The sequence below is a fragment of the Natrix helvetica genome (genome assembly GCF_964273705.1).
Source record: "Natrix helvetica genome assembly, chromosome: 3".
Classification (NCBI taxonomy): Eukaryota; Metazoa; Chordata; class Lepidosauria; order Squamata; family Natricidae; genus Natrix; species Natrix helvetica.
The window spans coordinates 680247-707312 of NC_138549.1; the positions used below are offsets into that span (position 1 = coordinate 680247).

Genomic DNA, 27066 nt, shown 5'->3' on the forward strand with positions numbered 1-27066 from the left:
TCCAGGATCAGATTTTTGATGCAAAATAAATCTGCTGCCTAGCAGAGCTTAAACCTTCCTACTTTAACCCCAATTTTAAAAACCACAAAAAATGTAATTATGAAAATGGGCAGCTTGCTTCCAAATGTTGGTGTTGTGATCCTGGAGGTAAGTTGAATAGAAGACTCTGACGCACACAGTAAGGTTATTTCATGCGCATACATACCTACATATATATTCACGTACACACACATTACATATTTTACAGCAGGGTTTAGGTAAAACGCTTCTTTCTCAGATTCCGTTCTGACTTAAAATCACCATCTGGCAAATGTGTCTGTGGAGAATCTCAGCCTTCCGGATCATGGTTGTTGTGAAGATGCCTTTTTTTCCCAAGAGGCAACTGGACTTCCTTGGTTTTTTCCTTGAAGATGTTTCACTTCTCACCCAAGGAGCTTCTTCAGTTCTGAGAAGGGAAACGTCTTCAAGGAAAAACAAAAGTCCAGTTGCCTCGTGGGAAACTTTAACTTCAACTTTAACTTTTATTTAATTTATAAACCGCGGCCTCTCTCTGAAGGGACTCGGGGCGGTGTACAGTCATATTAAAACACAATATAAATACATATAGATATAGATAAATATAGATAAATATCGATGGAGGAGGTAACATATAAACTGTACAATAATAATTAAAATTAAAATTAGAGATACATTAAAAACTACCCCTAAAAAACTACCCCGGAATAAAATGTTTGCCAGGAGGTTAAAAATGGGACTATAAATGGGCTAGGCCAGCTAATTGGAACAGGTGGGTCTTGAGTTTCTTTCGGAAGGAGCGGAGGTCAGTAGTGGTTCTGATATCGGGGGGGAGGTCATTCCAGAGGGTTGGGCCCATCACAGAGAAGGCTCTACTCCTGGGCGCCGCCCGTTGGCATTGCTTAGTGGATGGCACCCGGAGGAGTCCCTCCCTGTGGGAACGAATTGGTCGCAGGGATGTATGAGGTAAGATGCGATCCCGCAGGTAACTAGGTCCTGTGCCATGGAGCGCTTTAAAGATGGTAATCAACACCTTGAAACGCACCCGAAAAACCACAGGTAGCCAGTGCAGCTCGTGCAGGAGAGGTGTTATGTGGGAGTACCTGGTACTCCCCATGATAGCCCGCACGGCCGCATTCTGAACTAGCTGTAGTCTTCGGGTGCATCTCAAGGGGAGCCCCATGTAGAGAGCGTTGCAGTAGTCCAGATGGGACGTCACCAGCGCAGGAGTGACTGTGCGTAGGGCGTCCCGGTCCAATAGGGGGTGCAATTGGCGCACCAGGCGAACCTGGTGGAACGCCCCCCTCGCCACGGCTGCCACATGGTCATCCATCAACAGCCGGGCATCTAGGAGGACACCCAGATTGCGCGCCCGCTCCACGGGGGGCAGTTGCTCGCCCCCTATGGCCAGCAATGGAGTCCACTGGTTGAACCGGGGCGCCGGTAGCCACAGCCACTCCGGGCACCTCTGGGAGCATCTGGCAAACACATTAAACTTCATTTCTCTTGATTCTTCCTGGAACACAAGCCTCCTTCCTGGCCATCATCTAGTGAGATGCCAATAAATGCAAGAGAAGCTCTCCTGTCCTGGTAGGAAGGCATGCAGAGGGAAAGAAAGGCCGCCTCTGATGGATTTCGTCTCCTTGTCATTTTATCCCAAGCTTAACAGAAGCGACTCCTCCCATCTCAAACCGTCTTGGATCAAGGGCCTCGTTAAAGTACGGGGTTCAACAGGCATTTTAATGACATTTTAATGGGGTACTTTCTTCACTGTTCAGTCTTTGTACCTTATTCGTGTCTTTGCATAGTTTGATGGCTCCTCTACAGCTTCCAGGGATGGCAAAGTGTGTTTATGACTCACAGACCCACAATTGGGCTGAATGACATTGGGAAGAATAAGGAACTCTTAAGTGATTCAAAGTTAGACCAGGTCATAATTTCTGAAGCGGCAAGGTTTAATTCCCTCAAATGGTCTAGAAGTTAAACCAGAGCCAATTGGCTAGTTATCGCTCTTCTCCCATTTTAATTTGAACACACAGTTTCAGTTTCAGCTCACAGACACACAGGCACAGACGTCACATGGTTAAAGAGTACTTCAGAAGTGGAAGGGAAATAGCTTATCAACTAAGGGGTTTCGGCTCTCATGTGAACACAGTCGTCTCAAAATAGGCGACCGAATTCACTGTATTTCTGGAAGAAATCCAGCCCCCGTCTTAAGAACTGGGACCACATCTCAGCCCACTCAATCACTCTTTCCACTGCTCTATAAACACTCACCAGGCTGGCCGATTCAGAGTTTGCACGCCATCCTAGAATTTCTCTTCTGCTAGCCCACAGTCTTCCCTAACTAGGGATATCAACACTGAACAACATGTTTTCCAGCTGCAGGGCCCCCATCTCTAATTCACTGGCAGGCCAGTCCTCTAAGAATTCCCGGTGCTACAGATAATTACAGAACTTCATGAAACAAATAGGTTTGTATTTCACGAACTGACATTTCAGCCTGGACTTCCATAGACCACAATTCTCAGTTGGAAACCAATTTGTTATTCTCACCCTTAGAGGTACTTGCAAAATGAATCTGTGTTACTGTGTTTCCCCGAAAATAAGACCCAAACTAGGAAAATAAGCGCTACATGATTTTTCAAGATGCTCGTAATATAGCCCCTACGTCAAAAATAAACCCCATCCCCCCAAATAAGCCCCAGTTAAGATCATCAACCAGAGGGGTGCATTTAGTACCACATTTCCCTGAAAATAAGGCCTAACTGAAAAATAAGCTCTGATGCATCTTTTGGAGAAAAAATTAATATAAGACCCCGACTTATTTTCAGGGAAACAGGGTATATTGGTCTCTTCCCGTTCTCTCTGGGTCAATGCCTCACTGCCTTCCTCTTCAGCCTGATTCCACAAACGTACCTTGCATTTTATTGTTCTCTCCTTGTTCCTAATATGACACCCAAAATCACCCACTGCCCAAGTCCCTCCAGGTCTTTGCCAGAGAGCAGCATTCTTGCCTGGTTACTCCATCAGGAGTGGCCAGTGGCATACACATTGAATGGAAGGGCAGGTCAAGGGCTCCATCATTGGAAACATACTGATGTTGTCTATATGTCCACCTTTGATCCCAAGAAACTAGTTTGGCTTAATTAGTTGAAGAGGGAGAGCATCACCAGGTGAGTCTTGATTCCCAGAAGAAATTGTCTTTGTGAGATTTTGAACCAAGATCCAAGAGATTTAGACTCTCTGGAATGAGGACTGGATCCTTTCAGAGGAGATTTGGATTACTTAGATGCCATGTGACCACAGTTTGAATTAGAAAGAGAGGCTAAAGGGTTGCAAAGGCTCAAGGAACATTAAGTGGCCTAGGGTCCAATGATAGTGGTGGCAAGGCTGGAATGGGACAACTCGACAACCTGCCACAGGACAACTCGACAATTCTATTCAATGATTTAAAATAATTTAAATTTTTGTCATTCATTCTGTCCCTCCTTTTGCATCCTTTCTTTAATGATTCTATTCCACCATTTCTTCGATATTAGAGTAACTCTTGTCTCTCTATGGAGAATTGGCTGTGGCAAGTTGTCCTATGTCCATGGCAAGGACATCAATGAAACCGGACTTCTCCTGCGTGCAACTTCCCAGCTAAAGTTCTACTTCAGAGGAATTCCTTCAAGAATGTGGTAAGGTGGGCCAGGAGACCCTGGGTTCCTTATCAAAGCACATCAGGGGATATCCATGATCCCTCCAGGACAGACCCACTCCAGGTAGGTCTTTTGGGCCTTCTTTTTCATGGCAGCCTGGGATCCCTGCTCCTCATGAGAAGGCAGAAGGAACCAGTGCAGAAAGCAGAGCTGACTAATGGGGCACCCAACATTCCCAGCCACCTTGGCATCGCCCACCAAACCTGCCATTCTTTGCAAGTAGGCATTATTTGCACACTTGCTGGCCTGTGACTTTATGTTGACAGATTCGTTGGTTGGCTTAATCAAAATGTCTTCTGGATACTTTTAACATTTTGAAAACCTTTGGTGTTGTGCATTCGATGATTCAGTGCATTCAATGTATAATGTGTCAATGCATTACAAAATGAATATAGGAAATAGATTTCGTTTGAAATGCAGGTCAACCAGTTGGCCAGCTTACAGATCATTGGCAAAGAGCAAACTCACAGAAAGAGCCGCAAGGATTTGGAATGTGATTTTTCCACCTCTTGCTGGTCAAGAGAGAAAAAGCTAATTTGGTGTAAAGTCCAACCGACACCTCTAAGACACGCCAAGAATGGCAGAGGTGGGTTCCTACCGGTTAGGCCCAGTTCAGCTGAACCGTTAGTGGTATGGCGGTGTGGGCCGCTGGAACCAGCAGTGACCCAGGCCTGCCATGCCCCGAACTGGTTCTCCAGTTGGCGCCGTTAGCGCCGCCATCTTGTTTTCAAGTTCTGCGCATGCGCAGAACAATTTTAATTGAACTGCGCACGCACGCACGCACACGCACAAGCGAACCGGCAGTAAAGCCAGGAACCCACCCCTGAAAAACGGGGAGTAAAGGGCCGTATTAGTTGAAGGCCCTTCTCCAAAGTGCAGTAAGAACCGGAAGATTTTTTTAAACAGAGATGTCAAATAATTGAGAAGCTGAGGTGACAGGCTGCTCCGCTCTTCTCGAGCTCCAAATTAAACAGGCTGTGAGGTCAATGAGAGGAACTTACCCTTGCAGAATCCTCGGCGTCTGGCAGCGCATTGCACTGAGACCCCCCAAAACAAGGCCTGCCTGAGGCTGCTGGGAATCCATGGTTTGGCTTAGCATGATGAGGCACCTTGGATTACCGCAACAACGGAGGCACCTCCGGAGTACCTGAAGGACCAGGGCCAGGGGAGTAAACGGACCCCGGAGAAGCTCTACCTAGGGGGTTGCTCAGTTGATTCCAGCTTGCTGGCCCAGAGCCAAAGGGCGGTATTGTCTTTTGCACTCAGAGTGGGCAGCAGCAGCAGGGAAGGGTCTGCAGCCAGCAGGCCTCTTTGCCCAGCCAAGAGTTTAGACTGAAGCAGGGATGGACATCAGAGAAAGATGTCTTGGTCTACGGCGAGAAATCTGTCCAACCAAAATCAAAGTTCTGAAACTTCTGAAAATCAGAAACATCACCGAGTGAAAACAAAGACACCTACGAAATAATGAATAAACCAGCCATAAAATAAGCCAGACACAGGAGCAAAAGAATGCAAAAAGAAAAGAAGAAAGAAAAAAACACGTTTCTGCCAAATTCAAATCTTCAGTCCCAGCATGCCGCCCTTCTGGGCTTGATGGGGTAACTGGGCCTTCGAGGCTCCCTGAAGCAAGAAGGAAACGAGAAGGGCAGATTTCAGCCGGAGGGGGAATTGTGATAAAAATGCCCATTCCCCAGGCCCCACCAGGCAGCCTTCTTGATGGGACCTAGAGGGAACCTGATCCTGAGGAATCCTTGGTGCTTTCTGAACAACAGTAACATCATCACTGCTAGTGCACCATCGCTGGCACTGATGAGGTTACCTAGTTGGGTAATTAAATGTCTGCAGGAAAACAAGCAAGCTCAGAGGGCGCCAAGATCCTTTCTCTCAACCCTGATCTACAGATATTCTCCTTTGTTGGACTGGATCCCATCTGATCTGATCTGGCAGGCAGATTCACGTGGGAGAAGGAGGTCGGACAGATAACCAAGTCCAGAGCCGTGGACAGCCCGTCTGTTAAAAATGAAAAATAAAAGGCTACTATTTTCATTTTGTCTCCTGTGCCCCACCCCCTAAGACAGCTTCCAGCTTTCCTGGCAGGTTTATTCCCGTCACATGTCCATTTTATTTTAACACAACTCCGTCACTCACGCGTGCCCCATGCAAACTCCCTCCCAATTGTTTGGCTTATCCAAGTCTGAGCATGTATTTATTTCCATGTGCCTGGAGGAAGTCAAATACTTGTGAGAGGCTGCTGCAGAGCGAAGTTTCTCTGGTTGCTTAATTTAACTATGTGTCTTTATTTTTTCTCTTCCCTTCTGCTTTTCAGCCTCTCCCTCTTGTCAGGCTTAAGTTCCAAATGGTTTTATCATGGGAGGGATATTCTTTCTTTTAGTTCTGTCTTTCTGAGACAGGGCTTCTCCGGTAGGGAATTCATAGGGAATCAGCTAATTACCAATGTGTGTCTTTGGGATATGAAAGTGTGTGTGTGTGTGTGCGTGTGTGGGGAGGAATTTTGGCTGAAGAAAGTTAATAATAATAATAATAATAATAATAATAATAATAATAATAATAATAATAATAATAATAATAATAATAATGGCTGTGTGGGGAGGGAAAGTTAAGGGGTTTGCTGCAGGTGCTGACATTTCTTGGGGTCAGACAGAAAAGGATGAGACCCCCCCTGGGGGGGGACAAGGCTACCTACACCACTGCTGGGGACAATAAGCAGGGTGCAGGACAAAATACACACACCACCTGGAACATTAGGAACAAAACCCACAAACTTCATTTATTTTTGCAATACAAAAGGGAAGCCAATTAGAAGAACTTCAAAAATACTGACGTGACTGCAATTGGGGAAAAACCGGACAGGTAGCTAATACGCGTGGGCATTGCCTTTGGGCTGCCAGGGACTGTTCTCTTGAGGGGAATAAGTCCCGTCTTCCGGATATTTCCTGTAAGCAGTGAGACTTTTGCAGGCCCACCACCGGAAGGAAGACGGTCAGATCGATCCTTGAGACTCCTGTGGGAATTAAGAAAGGAAAAGCCACAATGTCACCATATCTTCTGAACATTTCTTTCATTTTTTGATGAAACACGTGTTGTAGAAAACAATTTGTGAAGTCCTTTTAGCTTTTATACAAAAACTGCACTATATTGCCTCTGAATTGATGGAATAACTTACTCAACCTAATTAAGTTTTGCTCACTCTTTAAGGCAGTGTGTGCCAACTGTGGCAGCTTTAAGATGGGTGGACTTCAACTCCCAGAATTCCCCAGCCGGCAAGACTTGAAGTCCACTCATCTTGAAGTTCCCGTGGTCGAGAACTGTTGCTTTAAGGGTTGTAGTTTGGATGTCTGGTTGCACTTACAAAACGAGAGAGGGAGATTACTGTCTCCCCAGAAAGTAATCGTGTATCTGTGACCCTGGAGGAACTTTTGGGATCTAGTGCTGTCACCTGGGTGAGACCGTGAGAAGCCAAACCTCTTTCTCAAAATGGGGCAGTCTGTGTGCAACCTTGGGATCCAAAAACGCTGGCTCCAGGATGGACACCAACATTTCTGGCTGGATTCTGCCTCTCCTAGGATGCCTAAAAAGGGTTGGGCCCCTGGATCACACAGTCCAGCGTAAATGCCCAGCCCTCTCCATAAAGGAGGCCTCTCGCCCGCAAAATGGAAAGGGCAGGAGGAAGCAGAACTAAGGTCTTCTCCCGCTTTGGCTTCACGTTCTTCCCACCCAAAGGGACGCTGGGCAAAACTGAAAGAATGCCATCCTAAGATGCCCTCTGCCACCCCAAGGACATTCGTCTCTACGTGCCTACCTTGGTCCTCGTCTCCAATACCTGAAGGCCTTGAGGTTCATGTTTTCTGAGCCTGAAAAAAGCAAGAAAATTTTAATCTGAACCAATTTGAAAAAGAATGCCCCAAATTTCAATATCCACTGCCCCAACGCCATGCCTCTATCCCGTCTCTCTCTCTCTCTCTCTCCTCCTCCTCCTCGGCCCAACTCCAGCCCTACACCCACGTTCGCTTACAGCTGCCCTGTCACTTCAGATTCGTCTCGACAGCCTCCCACTGTCCCTCCATTTATACAACACGCAATAGCCCCATATGCTTACCAAGGGAGACCTGGCGGATGCTGGGCTGCAGGAGAAGTCTTCATACTTGCCCATTGTCCTGGGTAACCCGGGGAGGCTTAAGGCATAGCTAGGGAAAGGTCAATGGCCTGGGGGCGGGGGAGCCACCACCAGCGCTGCTGCTGCTGCTGCTGCTGCGGCTATTGTCTCTTCCACCAGGGCTACTGACCTCTGCAAATAAAGAAAGGCTCTCTACACAACCGATCGGATGCAATTAAGGTACAATGTCCGGGAAACAACATGTACACAATTGAGGCATGGGACACGCAGAGCACCGCTTGTGCCCTACGGTGGAACGAGTCAGACCCCCGAAATGTAGGGAGGAGGGTCAGTGGCTAGAACTCATTTACCCACAGAGAGCGAAAGAAAGCCGTTTCTTGCAAGCCTTAAAACTCAATATGGACTTGCGACACAGCCCGTCTGTGAATAAAATGCGCCAATATGACATTGATTAAAGTAACGTCTTCCACACCCAGAAATCAACGGGGATTCTGCTTGCAAATAAATGGCAAACGATTAAAATGGATGGTCAGCCAAATCGAAGGGCTGATTAAATTTCCTTTTTGGGATCAACGCGATTACAGGATGACCTGCTGTAGGCAGGAAAGCAGACACTTAATATTCTGAGCACTTATTAATTTAAGAAGAAACTCAGTCCATGCTCAGTCAACAATCAGTATCATTTATTCTCTCTGCAACACCACCAGTTTCCTGTTTTGACTGATATTGCAGAATGCCTGCTTATCTTTAAAAAGACACACCAGGAAATTCAAAGTGAAATTTCCTCTGGGATAATAAACGCATTTATAAAAATGGTAGAGGAATATACAGCACTGCTTAAGAGCAACAAGAAACAATTCCAAAGATATATACTTGGGAGAATTGAGAAAGCTATAAACATCTGAGGTAGGGCGACACAAATAGGGGGACTTATAAAGGTTGATAAAGTTATCTCATAGCCCAAGATATACAAATGGAATTAAGAATAGTATTTATGCATTGACTTCATGTGATTTATCCAAACCAGAATGGTCTTTAGTCTTATTACAGAGCTTAATGTTGTTATAGATCCTTGGCCTTTGATCTCATAGTCACCCTTGATTTGATGTCTTCTGTTCCAGCAAAGTTACAGAGAAAACTTTGTTACTGGGAAGATGTTTAATTGTGTTTTTGAACCGAGTGCATCCCAATCTTTGTGAAGATTTAGAAACTGACCGACTTGATTATCTGACCAATTATTTGGAGGCAGTTTTACATGGAAAAAGTAAATACCTCTCCTACATTTATTACCGCCCCAAAGACCTAAAATTGGAATTGGTTCCAGAGATCAGAGGAATGAAATAAAATGGGAAAAAAAGAAGAAGAAAATGAAAAAAAAAAGATTAAAACCATTGTTAGGCAGAATTGGGAGGAACCTGTTTAATCGAAACCTCAGATATTTAGTGTGGTTTGCTCTTTATTTTCGAAGTGTGTGATATCACCAGGCCTAGACTGAAGGAGTTCTCTGGGGCCTTCAGAAAGAACAGGACAGAATAACAGAATCAGATGGGACCTTGTAGGTCATCTAGTCCAACCCCCCCAAAAGCAGGAGACCCTACACCATTTCTGACCGATGGCAGCCCAGTCTCTTCTTGAAAGCCTCCAGTGATGAAGCTCCCACAACTTCTGAAGACAACTTCTCTTCCATGGGTTGATTAATCTCCCTGTAAGAAAATGCCTCCTTATTTCCAGGTTGAATCTCTCCTTGATCAGTTTCCATCCATTAAAAGATGATAGATGTTGATGAATTTGGAAAAGGATTTAAAAAGATCACCAAACAATTGGAAGTAAATCATTCCACGGTCCAAAAGACCATCTACAGGTGCAGATCTCAAACAACTTGCCAGCTCACTCAGGACAGATTGTCCCAACAAGTCCAACCCGAGAGCAGAAGACATTGACTTTATTGGGCACCCTCTGGGAAGGTCAGAGAGGTGACCAGGACTCTGTATATACATGCTGGTTGCCAAGGACTTGAATTTTGATCTCATGAACATGTGTGAACTGCAGAGGCATAATAGCTAGAGCTCTTAGACATATACCGCTTCATAGTGCTTTTAAAGTCCTCTCTAAGCGGTTAACAGAGTCAGCCTCTTGCCCCAAGCAATCTGGGTCCCCATCTTACCAACCTCGGAAGGACGGAAGGCTGAGTCAACCTTGAGCCTGGTGAGATCTGAACTGCCAAATTTCAATCAGCCGGCAGTCAGCAGAAGGAACCTGCTACTTTTCCACACATAAGTGTGAAAAACGGTCACAAGTCACTTTTCCCAGCACCACTGTAACTTTCAAAGGTCACTAAACGAATGGCCATTGTTGTGGAGGACTTTTCCTTTCCCCTCCCCTGGTCTGAAGGGCCTCGGTTCATGCAGCCTAAAACCACAGGAAGACTTTTTGGGAAAACAAACTTAGCGGTCTCCCACTACAGGTTAACCTTTAGCTTGACACCAAGGTTAGATTTCTCTCCCCCGGGGGGTCTCCGCCTGTGCCTTTGCCTCCTGGAAATGGATGTGAAAGCCTGCACTGAACTCTAGTGAGAGGCTGCTGGTCCCTTTCCCCAGAAGAGAAACTGTTAGTGCCAGTCAGGCCTCTTTCTCCTTGAATGGACCTGACAGCCACATCCCCCACCCCCTTGGCAGCCGTCAGAGCGCCAGTTATCTAACCAGGAGCCTGGCTCTTTTTCCCTTTCGCTTTGTTGTTGTTGTTCTTGGCTCCCCAAAAAACAAAAGAAAAAGAAACCAAACCTCAAAAGCATTTCAGCTGCCTTTGGCCCGAAGGCGGATGGGGAGAGGCCTCTCTTGCCTTATTTCCACCCCATCATAGTACAGGTAGTCCTCGACCTAGTGACCCTTCACATTTCCAACGGCATTGAAAAAGGTGTCCCTTTTTCAATGGGTGGAGGGTGGAGCAATATATATGTATGAATAAATTAGAAGATGGGACTAATGAAACATTGTTAGGCTAGGAGAAATTTATATTAAGAGTTATAGATGTTAAATCAGCTTAGAAAATGATCAATGTGTTATTATTAATTTAAGAGAAATTTATATAGTGTTTGTTGGGAGGAGAGGGGTTATGAGTAATCTATTTTAAGATGGGGGGAGGGGAGGGGGTAAAGTGTTTGGTATAATATTTGAATGTGAATTTTTGCGGGGGGGGGTTGGGGGGGGTATAGCATTTGTATGAGATTTATATTGTGTGGAGGGGGGGTGAAAAGGGGGAAAATTTGTTTGTACAAAACTCTTTTAATAAAAAAAAAAGAAAAAAAAAAGAAAAAGGTGTCCCTTCACCATTTTTCACACTTACGACCGCTGCAGCATCCCCGAGGTCACGTGATCAAAATTCAAACGCTCGGCGACTGGTGCGTATTTATAACGGTTTGGGATGATGCGATCCCCTTTTGCGACCTTCTGACAAGCAAAGTCAATGGGGAAGCCACTCACTTAACAACCATGTTACTAACTTAATGACTGTGGAGATTCAGTTAACAACTGTGGCAAGGAAGGTCATAAAATGGAAGAAAATTCACTTAATAGCTATCTCACTTAGCAACAGGAATTTTGGGCTCAGTTGTGGTTGCATGTGGTGGGCAATGTCTCCCTTCAGTTCTTGGGCAGGAAAGAAAATGCAACTGGATAGAAAAAGGGGAAGGTTTCTGGGAGGCAACAAATGATGTGCAGCCGCATCCCTCCTTCCCCGTCTTTCTTCTACCCTACGCATCCACGCCCCTCCCCCACTCCTCCTCCTCCTCTTCTTCTTCCTCTGCCGCTGCGGCCGCCACCTGTGATCCAGAGGAAGAGGGGAAAGTGGGGGGGGGGAGAGGAGAAGGGAGGGGAGATAACCTCCCTGTTCTCTCTCCGCACAAGAGGCGGGAAGGGAATGAGTGTGTGAGCTGAAGAAGAAGTTCTGAAATGGTGGGAGGGCTGTCATCTCCCCCAGAAGAAACCGGAAAGGAAGGAGAACCCCCAGCCTCCATGGAGATGGAGCTAAGGGGAGAAACCCATCCTCCCCTTCCTGGAAAGAGGAGGGGGAGGGGAGGGTGGCTTCTGATGTACGTACTTAGAAGGAGAGGTGGTAGAGAATGGAGAAGACCAGCTCTTCTGAAGCTGACATGCCACTTTTAGCACCAGCCAAGAACTGTTCCAGGCTTCAAAGGACAAGAAGAAGTCCTCTAAATAAAAGGGAGAAAGGGGGAAGGGAGGAGCAGCAGCTTCAAAGGGCTGTGAGCACAGCAGGGAACCTGCCCCTCACTTCCACAGAGGACAATCAGGGATTTGATGTGGACACGGTCCAATTCACAGCAATTCTTCTCCAGCCACGCAATGTTGAGCATCCGTCAGCAAGCAGAGCAGCCAACGTAGGGCTGGAGATGGACGCCTCAGCCCTGGCCAAGGGGGCCGGCCTTTCCACGGGCCAGGTGCCATTGCCAAGGGCCGCTCCAAGGACGCTGGGGGGGGCGAGTGTCTCTGACCAACCCTTCCGATTAAGGCGTCCCCAAACACTCTTTACACTTTATCCGTAGCTCGGGGGTCTCCAGCCCTTCATCTCCCAGAATTCCCCAGCCGGTGGTCTTCATATGGAAGGTGGGAGATGACCCGGCTGATCAGAGGCCAAGAATTCGCATTTGACCCTCCAAGGCCAGTCAAAAGAGGATTTTGTTTAGAATCCGGAGCCCACCCTTAGTTATTTTTCTTTCACCTTTACCTGTCACTCTATTCCACCTCTCATTTCTTCTTCTCACTGCTTCTCCTATTTTCTGCTTGGCTCCTGCACCTCCCCCATTCTTTCTTTCTTTCTTTCTTTCTTTCTTTCTTTCTTTCTTTCTTTCTTTCTCTCTCTCTTCTTTTCTTTCTTTCTCTCTCTCTCTTTCTTTTCTTTCTTTCTTTCTCTCTCTTTCTTTTCTTTCTTTCTCTCTCTCTCTCTTTCTTTCTCTTTCTTTCTTTTCTTTCTTTCTTTCTTTTCTCTCCCCCTTTTTCCCACTTCTCCCATCCTAACTATTTCCACTCCCTCATTTCTCTTTCTGCTCCTTTCCTGGGCATTAATTTCTCGTTCCTGCTATCACCCTCAACCTCTACCTGCTGCCTCTGCTCACCCACTCCCCTATCTCACATTCTGTCATCACTCCCACTTCTCTGGCTTTGCATTGTGTTAAGTGGCACCGCGAGGCTCCGGACCCTCCCAAAAGAGGCTCTGTTGTGCAGACATCCCGCCTCGTTGTCAAGATTTGCGAGAGAGCCTCCTCGCTTTCCATTTTTAACTCTCCCCCCCCCCGCCACACCTACCGTTTCTGTCTTTTCCCTCCCTTTGCAAAAATCTCAGGATTCACTTGAAGATAGTTATCAACTTCTCAACACTTCTTGTTGAGCACAAAAATGCATGTTAAGACCACATTGTCTAAGTTGCATTTTTAAAATAGTAATTGAAGTGTCTGATAATTTGCTGAAAACAACCTCCACGCACTGAATGTGGCAGTAAAGTCTGCAGTGAAGCCGAGTTCAGAAGAGCCAGCACGGGGCTCAATCCTCCAGGCTGGGAGGAAGTGGGGGGCTGGGGGTTGTGTGTTTGTGCGCCTCCGAGGGATTGTGAGACAGCTACACTTCCACCTGGGCATTTCTGCAGTCTCTGCTGGAAGCTCATTCATGCCTGCTCATAAACTGTGCCTTGAATTACAATGGGGCTATTTAAAGACCAACTGACCCTCTGCACTCTGCAAACTGCCCACAGGGCCCACAGCCAGAGACCCCGGGGCCTGCAGCTTGGTGTGTGTGTGCGTGCGTGTGTGTGCGCAGACTCCCCAGCCCTGGTTTGGAAAAAAAAAGGGGGGCACTCTTCTTCCCTTGAGTCCAGCAACCCACAAGTCACACTTCATCTTCAATTTGTTCCTCTTCCTAAATCAACGCAATGAGCCACATAATGACTCAGGGCTCCCTTGTCTTCACACAGCGCAGGGTCACCTTGCAGGATTAGGGTTCATCCCACCCAGGTATTGCTCAGTCACACGGATACACACATGCGCTTCAATGCAGGCCCACGTAGGTCGTCTCACAATTAAAATTCCACACCTGAGGCTTTTTTCCCTCCCACCCATCCTCTCCCTGAGATACGCAGCTTCGGGAATGACTTAGCTGCAAATTCCTTGAGCTCAACATTCCAGGGCTACTAAAATCTCAGCTTCATAAAACTTGGCACACACAATGCTCACTGAGCACTAGAAGGATGCCAAAGGCTTTTGGTTTTCAGGGGAATGTCGTAGTTATAGACTTGCCTTGTCTCGAACTTTGGGAAAGCGCCATTTTCTTAAGGACGCTAGATTAGGGACCAGGCAATGTTCACACAGGGACCTCCCACTTCCGACTTTCACAGTCAGTCCTCGACTTACGACCTAGATCCTTACTGACCGTTTAAAGCTGCAACGTACCTACCGGAAGGGTTCTTAGGATCCGGATTTGAAGTTCTAACAGCCGCCCCTCCCCGGTGACGCTACCACATTTATGGCTGTTTGCAATCACGTGACCACAATTGACAACGGATTCCCCCAAAACTGGGACTAACGGAAGTGTTTTTGGCAAAACTGGACGATGGCGAATCAGTAGTTCACTTAATGACCTCCACACACACAAAAAACCCAGGTGTAAAATCAGTTCAAGTCACATGAGCAACCTGCTTTACCACCATTGAAAGTCACAAGTGTGAGGCACAATCTCCCTTGTGGCCATAACTGGAGGGCCACCTGTGTTGCAGTGTATCCTCCTCCTTTCCTCCTCCTTCCTTGATTGGGAGTCTTTGTCTCTCTCTCTCTCTCTCTCACACACACACACTTTATCTCCACACACACCCCACCTCCAAGTTGGAAGCCCTGCATGCCAGCCAAAGCCAGCCCCCCCTCCCTTCTGCGTCCCACCCGCAGAGCAGGTGTGGAGCTTCACGGCGGGTGCTGCACCCACAAGCTTTTGGCCCCGCCCAAGGCCTCCTTTCATGCGCTTTCCTCTTCTTTCTCCCTCACCCACCCTCCGTGGAAGAGGGCCAGGGCAATGCGGGAATTGTGTGTGTGTGTGTAGCATTGCACTATGAATGAGGACTTGTTCCTTCGCTTCTGCTGCGCTTGCTCCAATTGCAGCGCAGAGAAAGAAGCACCAACCTCGGGGGGGGGGGGCGATGACTAGAAATTAACTTCGCAAAGAGTTCCACGTTTGCAGCTGACAAAAGGGGGGAAACAACAACAGCAACCACACACACACACACACACACACACACACACACACACACACACACACCTTTCTGCCTGCCCTGCCAATGCCTTTTGCTCTCCGGCCAAAAGAAAGGCGAAAATGGCCCTTTGCTTTGAAAGGCTCTTCCGCCCCCAGGGCTTCCCCTGCAAGTCCTCCCGCAAAGCCTCCGGACGCCTTTCAGCGCCTCCAAAGCCACATCCACAGGCTATTCACCCCCCCCATCCCACCCCCACCCCCCACCTCCCACCCCCACCGAATGGCCGAGCCTGGGGACTCTCTGAAATGAGACACTGGTAGTCCTTGATTTATGGCCACAATTGAGCCCAAAACGTCTGTTGCTAAGCAAAGCCATTGTTAAGAGATTCTGCCCCACTTCACAGCCTCTCTTGCCGTGGTTGTTAAGTGAACCCCTGCCGTGTGAAATGAATCTGGCTTCCCCTTTGAGTTTGTTGTGCAGAAGGTGACAAAAGGGGACCCTGCAACCGTCATGAGTCCATGTCAGTTGCCAAGCCTCTGGATTGTGCTCAGGTGACCCTGAGGACGGTGCAGAAGTCGTGGGTGGGAAGTGGCCATGGGTCACTTTTTTTGGTGCTGCTGTAACTTTGTATAGTCACTAAATGAAGGGTTGTGTAAGTCGCAATACTGGAAGTTCTGATCACAAAAACTTTATTGAAATAAGGTGCCGTTTATAGAAATCCCTGATTTTGCCCCAAATATCTGAAATGCGTTTCAAATACATTTTCCCCATTTCACAAGCCTCCCTGGCCTTGATTAAATGCTGCTCGTTACTGCTGGCTAATGCAAGATTTTGAAACCACACAGGCATAGCCATCTTGTTTCTGTCAACCTTCACAACCTTCACCCAGACCTCCCGCTTTCAAACACATCCCTCCCATGGATCCATGAAAGCTTTCCATAGCTGGAATGTGGAAGCATTTTTTTCCTGAATCAACAAAACCAACGGCACAAGCATATTAACAGAGAGAATGGAAGAGGATCCTTAAAAGCCTACAACACAAACACCTGATCGGTTAAGCAACAAGTAAGAAATATTCAGTCATTGGCACCAAAGATCAGGAGCCCCTAAAACAGCGTAAGATCTACCGATTCCTCTCAACCCTCCTGGCCGATCTAGGGGACCTACAAACACACTGTACGTACGGAAGGTCCAACCCAAGCATCTCAGTATAAACCCCCAGAGATTCAATGTGCTTTTATTTGTCTGAAGGCTCCCTGGAGCCATATTTCCTGGAGAAACTGACTTCATTGGCAGTGAAAGCTTGAATTTCACTTCAATCCTTGAGAGAATTTATTTCTTGTTAGCAATGAACATGATTTGTTTTCAAATTGCTCTGGGTGTTTATTTGAAGTTATTTCCTCCTGCTTCATCCCCCCCCCCCCCCCATTAAGCACAAGTGGCTTACAGGACGACCCGAGGAATCTGGTAAACATACGTTTTAAATAAAACCTTTCACAGGATCCCCCCAAAATCTGGAGCAAATCAAACCTCATGGTAACCCCCAGTCAAGCAGGAGGGCTCCAGCTTCAGGGTCTGCTGAGGGGACTTTCCATTTTTCTAAATCACTCCGAAATCTTTAAAGGGGAACTTTGAAATCCCACCCCTCCCATTGAGGTGACCTGCTCTGAGGCCAAAGCCCCCCAAATGGGCGAGAGTTGCAGCAGCCCCTTTTCTTCAAACTCACGGAGGAGACTAGAATAAGCTTCTTCCTCCTCTGGAGACCCTCCACTAATTCAGGAGGGTTGCGGATTCTTTTACTAACACCTTTTCCCCCCTTACTAACGCTTGTCCTGATGAGATATGGAAGCCTCCGGAGCCACAACTGAGGCTTGGAGCACTTTGCAAGAGAGAAGCCCTCCTGGCATCTTCCGCTGTGGAGAAGGAATGGATCCCTTCCTCACTGGATATCCAGAAGCATGGCCAGCAGCACACTGGTGCCAGTCTCGGGGATCTAGGCCTTCCCCCCCCTCCCTCCAGACAGTCCTCCAGGCACCCGAATAGCAGTGCCAAAACTCACACAAACTGGAGTAGCTTTCTGCCAGACGGAAAGACACTGTTCGTTCACCAGCCCCTCCTCAAAACAGATTTAACTTCTACCTTGTTTCACAAACTACTTGAACCACTTCAAGGCCAACAGCATGACACACACACACACACACTTTCTAAAGAGAGGAATCCCACATAGAGAAAGAATTGATGAGCAGAATACTTGGGGAGTACACAAAACCCTTCACAAATGGACTACAAGGGCAATATAGATACACGCAGAACACGCAGAAAGGTTTTACTGCATTTCTTTCTCTGAGGGAGGGCAAAATACACTTTTGTGGTTAAGCTGCTTAGCCCAGGAGACCGGGAGTTCTAGCTCCACCTTGGCCGGGTGACTTTGGGCCAGTCCTTCTCTCTCAGAGCCCAACCCCCCTCACAGGGTTCTTGTTCTGGGGAAAACAGGAGGGGGAAGGAGTTGCAGGTATGTTTGCCGCCTGGAGTTACTTATACATTTATCAAATGAATACACCACTATAAGTGCCAGGTTTTCTACTTTGATCAAGTCTTTAAAGCACACGCACACAAACCACACAAACTCACCGCTCTCAATAAACCGGAGCCAGAGGTCTGCTGTGCAAATGCTCGCATGTGGTCCGAGGGGAGTTCTTGAGGAGCCTGGGTGGCCTTGAGAACGCGGAGAATGGTCAGAGGAGGTGGACGCCTGGGCTGGAGGCCAAGTCCAAGTTCCGGGTCCCTCTGGCATTGGCTAAAAGAGCTCAAAGGCAGCGCAGGGGCAAAGCAGCTCTTGGCAAGGGAGCTCCATGGGGCCCAGGCCATCACCAGAGATTGAACTCAATTGGAGCAAGTCTTCCCTTCCAAGGCTACAGGTGTACCTGCCACGTACCTGGCCTTTTTTTCATGGGGCCTTTTTTAAACAGGCAGAAACGGATTCCTCCCTTTCATTGTACAGGTACCAAGTATCCCCAATCATGTGATTTCTCGAGCCTTCCCCAGATTTCCTTTTCTTTTCTCTTTTTGCTACAATACTTAAGACGTAGAAGATTTTCTTTTACAGAAAAGCCAAGGAAAAGTCCTATCAGCTGGATCAGCTGCAGCATCCCAGGCTCAACCCAGGGAAGGCAAAGGGAATTTGCCCAGACTCAGCTCTCGAGGCTTCCACCTAAACCCAAGTAGCAGCTTTTTTTTTAAAAAAAATGGCGGGATATTTACCCTTTGTTTCCATTTAGAGGCAAAGGGTCCAGGAAGCCCACCAGCCTTCCTTTTGTCTGGACCGGGGGTCTCCAACCGTGGCAACTTTAAACCCGGCGGATCTGAACTCCCGGAATTCCCAGGTTTCCAGTTGCTACGGTTGGAGACCCCTGGTCTAGGCCGATGATGGGCCCCTCACCCCTCAGGACAGGAGGGCAGGTGCCGGATTATTCCGTTTGACGGCTGGTGGGGGGTGTGGTGGGTCAGTTCCTGGGTGGATTTCATCACTCACCTGGGGATTTCATGTAATATTGCTCAATGTCGGACATGTCTGTGTCCAGGGCGCACTCCAGGTAGCTGAGGATGACCTTCCTACTGAAGTAGTACCTCGTGCCCATCAGAAAGACTGGCAAGCAGCAGGTGGCCAGCCAGGACTTGGTCACAACAAAGCATACGACTAGGGAGAGAAGGAAGAGAGATAAGCGACAGCTGTCAGAAGAGAGAAGGCAGGGCGGACGCTGGGCCACAGACCCCAAAGCCCCCCACCCACGACACAACACACACTACTTTGGTTGACACAACACCCTGTCTGCAGCTCATCAAAGCATTTGCTCTAATAAATAGGAACGGCTATGCAGTCAGTCATCCACTTGCGACAATTCATTTAAGGACCATTCGACAGCACTGAAGAAAGGGACTTAGGGCCATTTTTCACACTTACAACCCTTGCATTATCCCCCGGGTCATGTGATCAAAATCCAGGCACTTGGCAACAGATTCATATTTATGACGGTCACAGTGCCCCGGGGTCATGTGATCCCCCTTTGTGCCCTTCTGATAAGCAAAGTCAAGCCACATTCACTTAACAACCATCTTACTAACTTAACAACTGCAGGGATTCACTTAACAACGGTGGCAAGAAAGCTTGTAAAATGGAGCAAAACTCACTTAACGACTGTCTCACTTATCAACATAAATGTGGGGCTTGATTGTGTTTTAAGTCAGGACCAACTATATTAAGATCTGAGCACTCTATTACAAAACCCCCAAATGTTTCCATTTTGCAGACAGAAGTGAAAAAGGGGATATTCTTGATTTGATCTGCATTCTCTCCCTACCGGCCCCGTTGAAGGCCAGCTGTTGCACTAGAAGGCTTGTTTCTACATGGGCAACTACTGAAGTATCTGGGCATTGATGAGAACATGTCCCATGAAGGGAGCGGAGGAAACGGACCTTTCTGCCTTACAAAAGGAAACTTTTAACGTCCTCCAGAATAGAACCGGGACAAAATTCAGATTGACGCCCAACATTGAATCCTGTTCATTGGTGTCTTCATTCATTGGTCTGCATGACTTATATTAGGAACCTCGAAATCTTTAACACACAAGCCTCATTTATGTATAAAGCAGCATCTCAGCTTTTTGGATGGCGTAATGCAGCTGGGAAGGCACTTAACGGGGAATTTTCTTCTATTTTTCATTTATATTTCCAGCGCTGAAAAGGAAAAAAAATTTAGGCATTCAAGCACACGACAGAGCACACGACAAATTGATTAATCACCAACAGGATTTTACTAAGTGTCATTATCCGAGGTTCCGGTGCCCTAAGATTGATGAATCGCTTGTTACAGATGAGCTCCAATGATGTGGAGTCCAGATAAGGATCCGTGGTCTCATCGTTTCCCACGTTCATCGGTTTCAACCTGGGCTGTTGCCACCCCTGCAGGAAATTTCCCCCAATTTCCCCTTGGACCCCCCCCCCCAGCTCTCTTCCTGCCCTCGGGGGCAGCACAGGGAACACCCACCCACCAACCCACCCTGATCTCCGTGGGACAAAATCACTTCTGAGATCCCTAACAGGCATTCCAACTTTTTGTCTTCTGGAGGTAGTCCTCGACATACGACCACAATTGAGCCCAACATTTCTGTTGTTAAATGGGACACTTGTTAAGTGAGTTTTGCCCCATTTTACCCCCTTTCCTTGCCACAGTTCTTAAGTGAATCCATCGACTGTCAGAAAGTTGCAGAAGGTGATCACACACGACCCTGGGACACCAAGACCGTCGTAAGTATGAACTAATTGCCCAATGGTTGAATTTTGGTCACATGACCACAGAGACGCTACAACAGTTGTAAGTGTGAAAAACAATCCTAAGTCACTTTTTTCAGTCCTGTTGTAACTTTGAATGGTCACTAAACAAAGAGTTGCAAGTTGAAGGCATTTCTCCACTTTCCTTCCATTCTATAATAATCCTTTCAACTTTAATTCTTAAAGGGTTTTTTCCCACGAGTTAATGCCTTTCTTTGAATATGAAGGCACAATTTTTCCATGTTATCCTTCAGGATTTGTTGTTGGCAGCTCAGAATATGCTTAACTAATGTGCATCAAAACACAACTCCTACTTCTTGTAACTAAGAAATTGCTTCATAAATCACAGGAGCTTTTTTTAACACAAAATCCAGCCAACACCCAGAATCCTCTGTGTGTGTGTGTGTGTGTGTGTGTGTGTGTGTGTTTGGTGCTAAGTCAGTCTTTTTGTCTAAGTTGCTTTGATTTCCCCTTTGTTAGACTGAGTCAACGGTCTGTTGCATTCTACTACTTGTGGTCCTCATTTAGCAACTACCTTACATAGTGATGGTTTCCAGGGACAATGAAAACGGAAGAGTCATTTTGCAACCAAAAACCTTGGTAGGTCTGTAAAGCAAGGAAAAATGAAGTGGTTTCATTTAGCAACCACTTTGCTTAATCACTGAGTGGCTAGTTCCTGTGACGGTTGCTAAACAAGAACTATTGTGCTGGGTTTTAAATTATACTTCTGAACACTTGGTCATTTTTCCTAAAGAATGGTAGTTTTGCTTGCAAAACTTGGAAAGGTTGCTAATTCCTGGGAACACATCTGAATATGATGTCTGCACTTACGCCATGTATTTAAAAAAAAGAAAAGAAATCTTGCTTTTGTACACATGGGTATCAGGTGGAGATACACATTTTCTAACAACAAAACCCCTCAAAGAACAACAATGCACCTCAAAGACAAGACTATATAGCAGCCTTTTAAAAACCCCGTCATCCCAGCCAATCACAGGACCTCACTTATAATCCACTTCTGCCCAAAGTGTCGGCACTGGTTTCACTCAGAAGGAGCCCCCCTTCCTCAAAACCAACCAATTTCAGGGCTGTTCCTGGGAGATAAGAAGAGCACAAAATTTGAACCACCCAAGACAGCAACATAGGGGGGAAAAGATACTGTAATAATGCCTAACATAAAGAGAGTCATTTCTGTAAAGCAGAATAAGTAGAACTGATCAGTCAAGCAAGAGTCCATCGAGAGGAGAAATTAATGGCTGCCAAAAGAACAGGGGGAAAAACCCATGTAAATCTTTGGGAAAATCCCCCAAAATTGGAAAACCTTTTTCATTCGGAAGGGACCTTTCCAGAGGATTCTCCCAAAGACCTCAGTCGAAGGAGACATGATCTCTAGCATTCAGGGGAGTCCTGGTACTTTGAATTACACCTAGAAAGGGAGAAGCAGCCGCATTACTTGTAATGTCACAGGGTGTTAGATGCTTCCACAAAGCTTGCTCCATTTGTGACCACGGCTGTTTCTGAGGGGAGCTCAGAGAATCACAAAATGCCCGAATGGGAGCTCAGAAAACACCACCAAGCACCACTCAGTGTTCAGCCAGGGCTCCATTTGAGCATGTCTACAGATCACCCTGCAGCCTCCGTCTGAAGGACTCTGAAGACGGGGAACTGACACGGAACAGCCTATTCTGCTGGACGGTGGTTCACACAGCTGGAAAGACCCTCCCGATCTTCAGCCTCAACATGTTATAGTTTTAATTCATAAATTCTGTTCCTGTCCTGGGGGACAAGAGAGAAGAAATGTCCTCCCTCTTCCGCATGACGTTTGTTGGAAGACGGTTATTACTTCTGCTCATGGTCCTCTCATCTGTAAATGAATTATACCAGATCTTCCGACTCATAAAGCTGACCTTCAATCGATCAGAATGCAACTGGAAGGGGGCTTGGAGGTCTTCTAGTCCAGCCCCCTGCACAAGCAGAGGACTATATACGATGGTCCACAGGGTCATCCTGACCTCTTTGAAATGCCTCCCACACCCTACACTTGAGCCTGGCTTTTTTCCTACTCCGAATGTCATATTCCATTTTCTTTGACCTTATCCTATTTATTTCAGCCCCCCTTTCCATCCTGCCCAGATATTTTCCAATCTTCTTCCTGTAAAGCCTTAGCTTTTCTTTCAACACTGTGTTATCTGCAAACTTTTTAAAGCATCCCCTCGATTTCCTCCTGCAAGTCATTAATGAAAATGTTGAAAGGTGGCTAAGGACAGAATCCGGTGGCGCTCCGTGTAATATTTCCCCCCAACAATTTCTTGGCAATAGATCCATGCTGGTTCCTGTTATTCCTAGCATGCTTATCCAAGCATCCACCAGCTTGCTGCTTGATAATCTGTTCAAAGGTCTTGCCCAAGATCAACACGAAGGAGATGCCAAAATCTTTCCACCTCCTTCTTCTTTAGATGACCTTTGCTCTCTGCCGTTCTTCCAGGGCCCCTCCAGCTGCCCTCCAGAAGGTTTCGAAGGTTTCTGAAAGAATTATGCGAATCGCCTCCGTTTCTTCAGTCCTCAAGGATATAATCCACCCAGGCCAGGAGAATTTATTGAAACCGGCTAAATCCTTCTTGCCTTCTTCTCGTCTGTCCTCAGCTGCAGTTCGTTCCTCCCATGGCTTTATCAGCCAAAATCCCCTTTTCCTTCTGATTGAAGATCCGAGTTAGTATTTTTTCACTATCGCCCTTGACCTTCACTAGTCTCTCTCTTTGGCTTTCTTTTTTATTACCAAAGAACACATTTTTATTATTTTTGCATCTCTAGCAAATCTCTGCTCATTCTGAGCTTTACCCTTTCTGACAGAGTTCCTGCAGTTTCTGGAGCCATCCTGCATTATTTATTTGGTTCTGCTGCTTCCCATCCATTTCCTTTAGGTGTCATTTTTCTCTTTTTTCATTTTAGTGAACTTGGCATGGATCCAGGCTGCCTTCTTTTAAGTTCCTCCCACTTTCCCCTCTCTTGCACAGACTGTCTGGGATTGTGCCATTAGTATCTCATTTCATAGACTTTCCCATCTTATGTGTGTTACCATCGCTAAACCTTCATGTCAATATGGTACAATTGACCCTACGGTATATTTGATCCTACCAAGAAATGGCCTCTAAACTATTACCCACACAATTAGTTTAGAAATCCCTTTGATCATCGTAGCTGTTAGCCAAACATCTAGTAAAAAGGCAGAAATAGAAAACTAAGCAAAACATTTCCAAGACAAAATAACTTTAGCCAGAACAAACTCTAATCTGTTTGATTATGAACCTATAGCACCCTACCTCTCTATGAATCTACAACTTTCTGTCTCTCCTGGAACCATTTCATTTCAAGCTAAATTTCATGCTCACATACCAACAGGCCAACATCCTGGCCCTTTGATTAATTATTCCCAGTTTAGGATAAACTCTGGATTGGATCAGCAGTGCAAGGTTGATGCACTCACTTTCTCTACCCTTTTCTCTGACACTCCCACTGCAGCTTCTCCTAGTGGTCCACTGTCTTTCCTTGTTTTCCCTCCCTCCCCTCAGCTGTTGCTTATGTCTTTTCCTGTCATCAGACCACATGGTCCTTCCTCCCCCCCTCCCTCCCTCCCTCCCTCCCTCCTCCTTCCTTCCTTCCTTCCTTCCTTCCTTCCTTCCTTCCTTCCTTCCTTCCTTCCGTACAGCACTGACTATCCTAATCTTTCTGGACCTTCCTTCCCACATTTCCCTGGCCACATCAATATATTATCAAAATTAATTATGAAAAATTAGTTCAGTACGTCCAGGAATACTTCAGCATTATTTCAAGTCTGCAGAAACATTTAGGCCAAATAGAATTGACTACATTAAAAGAAAAGGATTGGCCAGACTATCCTGGCAGTGGCTCATGGTCCCTCATTCCAGCTGAGTTTAGTTCCTAACTGGAGGTCGCCAGCATCTCCACCTACCAACCCTGGAGTCTGGGCCAGTCTTGAAATGGAGGACTACCCCTGAATCATAAAGCTGGCCCAGCTGCTCAGACAGGTATTGCACCTCCCCACACTGCACAAATCGGTCCCAGCCAGGAATTCTGAGGGCGACTGGACATTGCTGGAAGTGTCGGCCTCCTTAAGTCAACTGAGTCCAGAAAGCAACAACTGCAGAATGGAAGAGAGGTACCTGGGCATCTAAGGAGAATACCTTAACTGGCACTGAGAGAGAGAAGAGAAGAGCAAGAAAGCAGTTCTTCTTCATGAAAAAGGCCCAAATGAAAAAGGAGAACTGGATACAACATGGTGAGCAGAAAGAATTCACAAGCATAATTCAGTTCGGAGTTTAAAATAGCAGAAGCAGAACCACGGAATAAAAGGATTAGTTACAGAGCAAAGACGAAGATCAGGACAAGGTTCACAACTCTGCATCAGCTGAGAAACACAAAATTAGAACTCAAAGCTGCTACGGAGGCTGATTTGCACTCCAGGCTGCTTTCATGGAGGATGGTTTCCCCTGAAGCTCTCAGGCCTCCATCTTGCACCAGCCCAACCAACCTCCAGCCACGGTGAGAGCAGGCGTTAGAAGTTCAGACCTGAGGAAAGCATGAGCTTCCATTCCTAGCCAAAGCACCAAAACCTCCGTGAAGCTGGGTCCTTTCATGGTTGTGGCATCGCAGGCAAAGTGTGCAAGGGGCAGTGATGAAACACAGCCAGCCCCGGTCTCCACCTCCCACGTCTGTGCTCGAAGGTCCCAAAAAGGGGAACAGATGACGGGGAGCAGAGCAGCCCCACAACCAGAGAATTCTTCAGCACACGGAGCATTTCAACTGAGCATCAACGAGGGAAGGCGGGAGGCACGGGCATGGCAGCACCGAAGGGAGGGAAATAGGACGCGTTTTCTTTCTCTCGGACTTTGCTCAAGTCCGTCCACCACCAGGCTTGAAATCTGAGGCTTGGATAACCTTGAACTACTAGGCTGTCTACATTCCGACCTGAGCTTAGTGCACAAGATTACCTGTCACAACGTCCTCCCTGCGAATGACTACTTTGACTTCAACTGCAATAACCCAAGGGCTATCAATAGATAAAAAATAAGGGTCATCCGTTCTAATCTTGATTGCACGATTGAAGCAATAGAGTAGTAAACGTGGGAAACACTCTACCCGATCCTGTTGTTAGTTCTCCTAACCCCCCCCCAAATACCTTTGACCTTAAGCTGTCTAGAGGGGACCTTACGCCTTTCTTAAGAGGTCCGTAAAGGCCCCCCCCCCCCGCATAAGCGCACCAATGTGCCTTCCGTCCCTGTCCTACTGTCCCCATTGATATGGACTCTTTTTATGTGCTTATTTTCGCTTATTTATATCCGTTTATTTGTGGCATTTTTTCCATGGGGTTTTCCTACTTGTTTCCTTGTACTTGTTGACAAATAATAAATAAATAACTAAATAAAAATTCAAAGTCATCCATTAAACCTGGCAAGATTCCAGATTGATGGAAAGACGTATTAACTTACACAAAATGTCCTTAAGTGCCATCGGGGGCCACAAAGCAGATGCCAACCGAGTAGAGGCAGTCCTCCAGTTATCACCACAACTAAGCCCAAAAGTTATGTTGCTAAGTGAGACAATTGTTATCTGAATGACTGCAGTTGTTAAGTCAGTCACAACGTTGTTAAGTGAATCTGACTCCCCCTCGGACTTTGCTCACTGTAAGGTCGCAAAAGGGGATGACGTGACCACGGGACACTGCAACCGTCATAAATACGAGTCAGTTGCCAAGTGGATGAATTTTGATCCCCTGACCAAGGGGAAGCAGCAGCCTTCCTAAGGGTGAAGAATGGCCCTAAGTCACTTTTTCGGTGCCGTTGTAATGTTGAACAGTCACTAAATGAACCGTTGTCAGTTGAGGACTAATTGTAACTCAGAGGTCGTCAAACGTGGCCACTTTAAGACTGGTGGACTTCAACTCCCAGCTCTGCTGGCTGGAGAATTCTGGGAGTTGAAGTCCACAAGCCTTAAAATGGCTACGTTTGGGGAGCCCTGCTGTAACTGGTTAAATTTCTGGAACTTTCCGATTTCGGTGCCTGAATGGCAACCAGGGCGCTGTGAAAGAGACATTCAGGCATATCGGTTAAAGAGCTGGTTACGACTGGGGAACTCCAGATTGAAACCGGCTCACCAATGGAGACCCACTGGATGATTTCGGATCAATCACAAGATCTCAGCCTCAACTGCTTCACAGAACTGGCATGCAATTTTTTAAAAAATAGAATTTACCACCTTGTGCTCCTGCAGGACAATCTTAACCAATAAATAAATTTTCCCAACCTAAATGTATCTGACTAGCCATTGGTAGTGCAAAACGTTGGAGAGCATGGGCCTTTGGCTTCATCCATGATCCATTCCTTTCTTATTCCAGTCACATGAACCTAAGCAAGCAAGGCATTTTTGAAAATTTTAAATTCTGCCTACAAAAAAAATATTCCTTAAATCAAAATAATCTGTCCCATTAAAGCAGAGCTTCTCAACCCCAGTAACTTTAATGGACTTCAACTCCCAGAATTCCTCACTCAGCAGCATTAAAGTATTTTATTTTAAAATTTAATCAAATAGATTTTATTTACAGCCCAAAGTCATTAAAGTATTTGA

The 27066-nt window shown here is 46.6% G+C and overlaps 1 protein-coding gene and 1 long non-coding RNA gene across 2 annotated transcripts in view; both read right to left on the bottom strand.

Annotated features, from left to right (window-relative positions):
• The window catches only part of NAT8L (N-acetyltransferase 8 like), a 34256-nt gene that overhangs the window by 3711 nt on the left and 3479 nt on the right, over positions 1–27066 (bottom strand). Inside the window, exon 2 of the mRNA XM_081949454.1 lies at positions 18629–18793. Within this exon, the coding sequence (XP_081805580.1) occupies positions 18629–18793 (165 nt within the window). The remainder of the gene's footprint in view (positions 1–18628; positions 18794–27066) is intronic.
• Positions 6480–9126, bottom strand: LOC309390277. The gene is made up of 3 exons (XR_014175098.1): positions 7837–9126; positions 7540–7591; positions 6480–6741 (listed from the first exon to the last, which is right to left on the bottom strand). It is a non-coding gene; the product is annotated as an uncharacterized lncRNA (long non-coding RNA).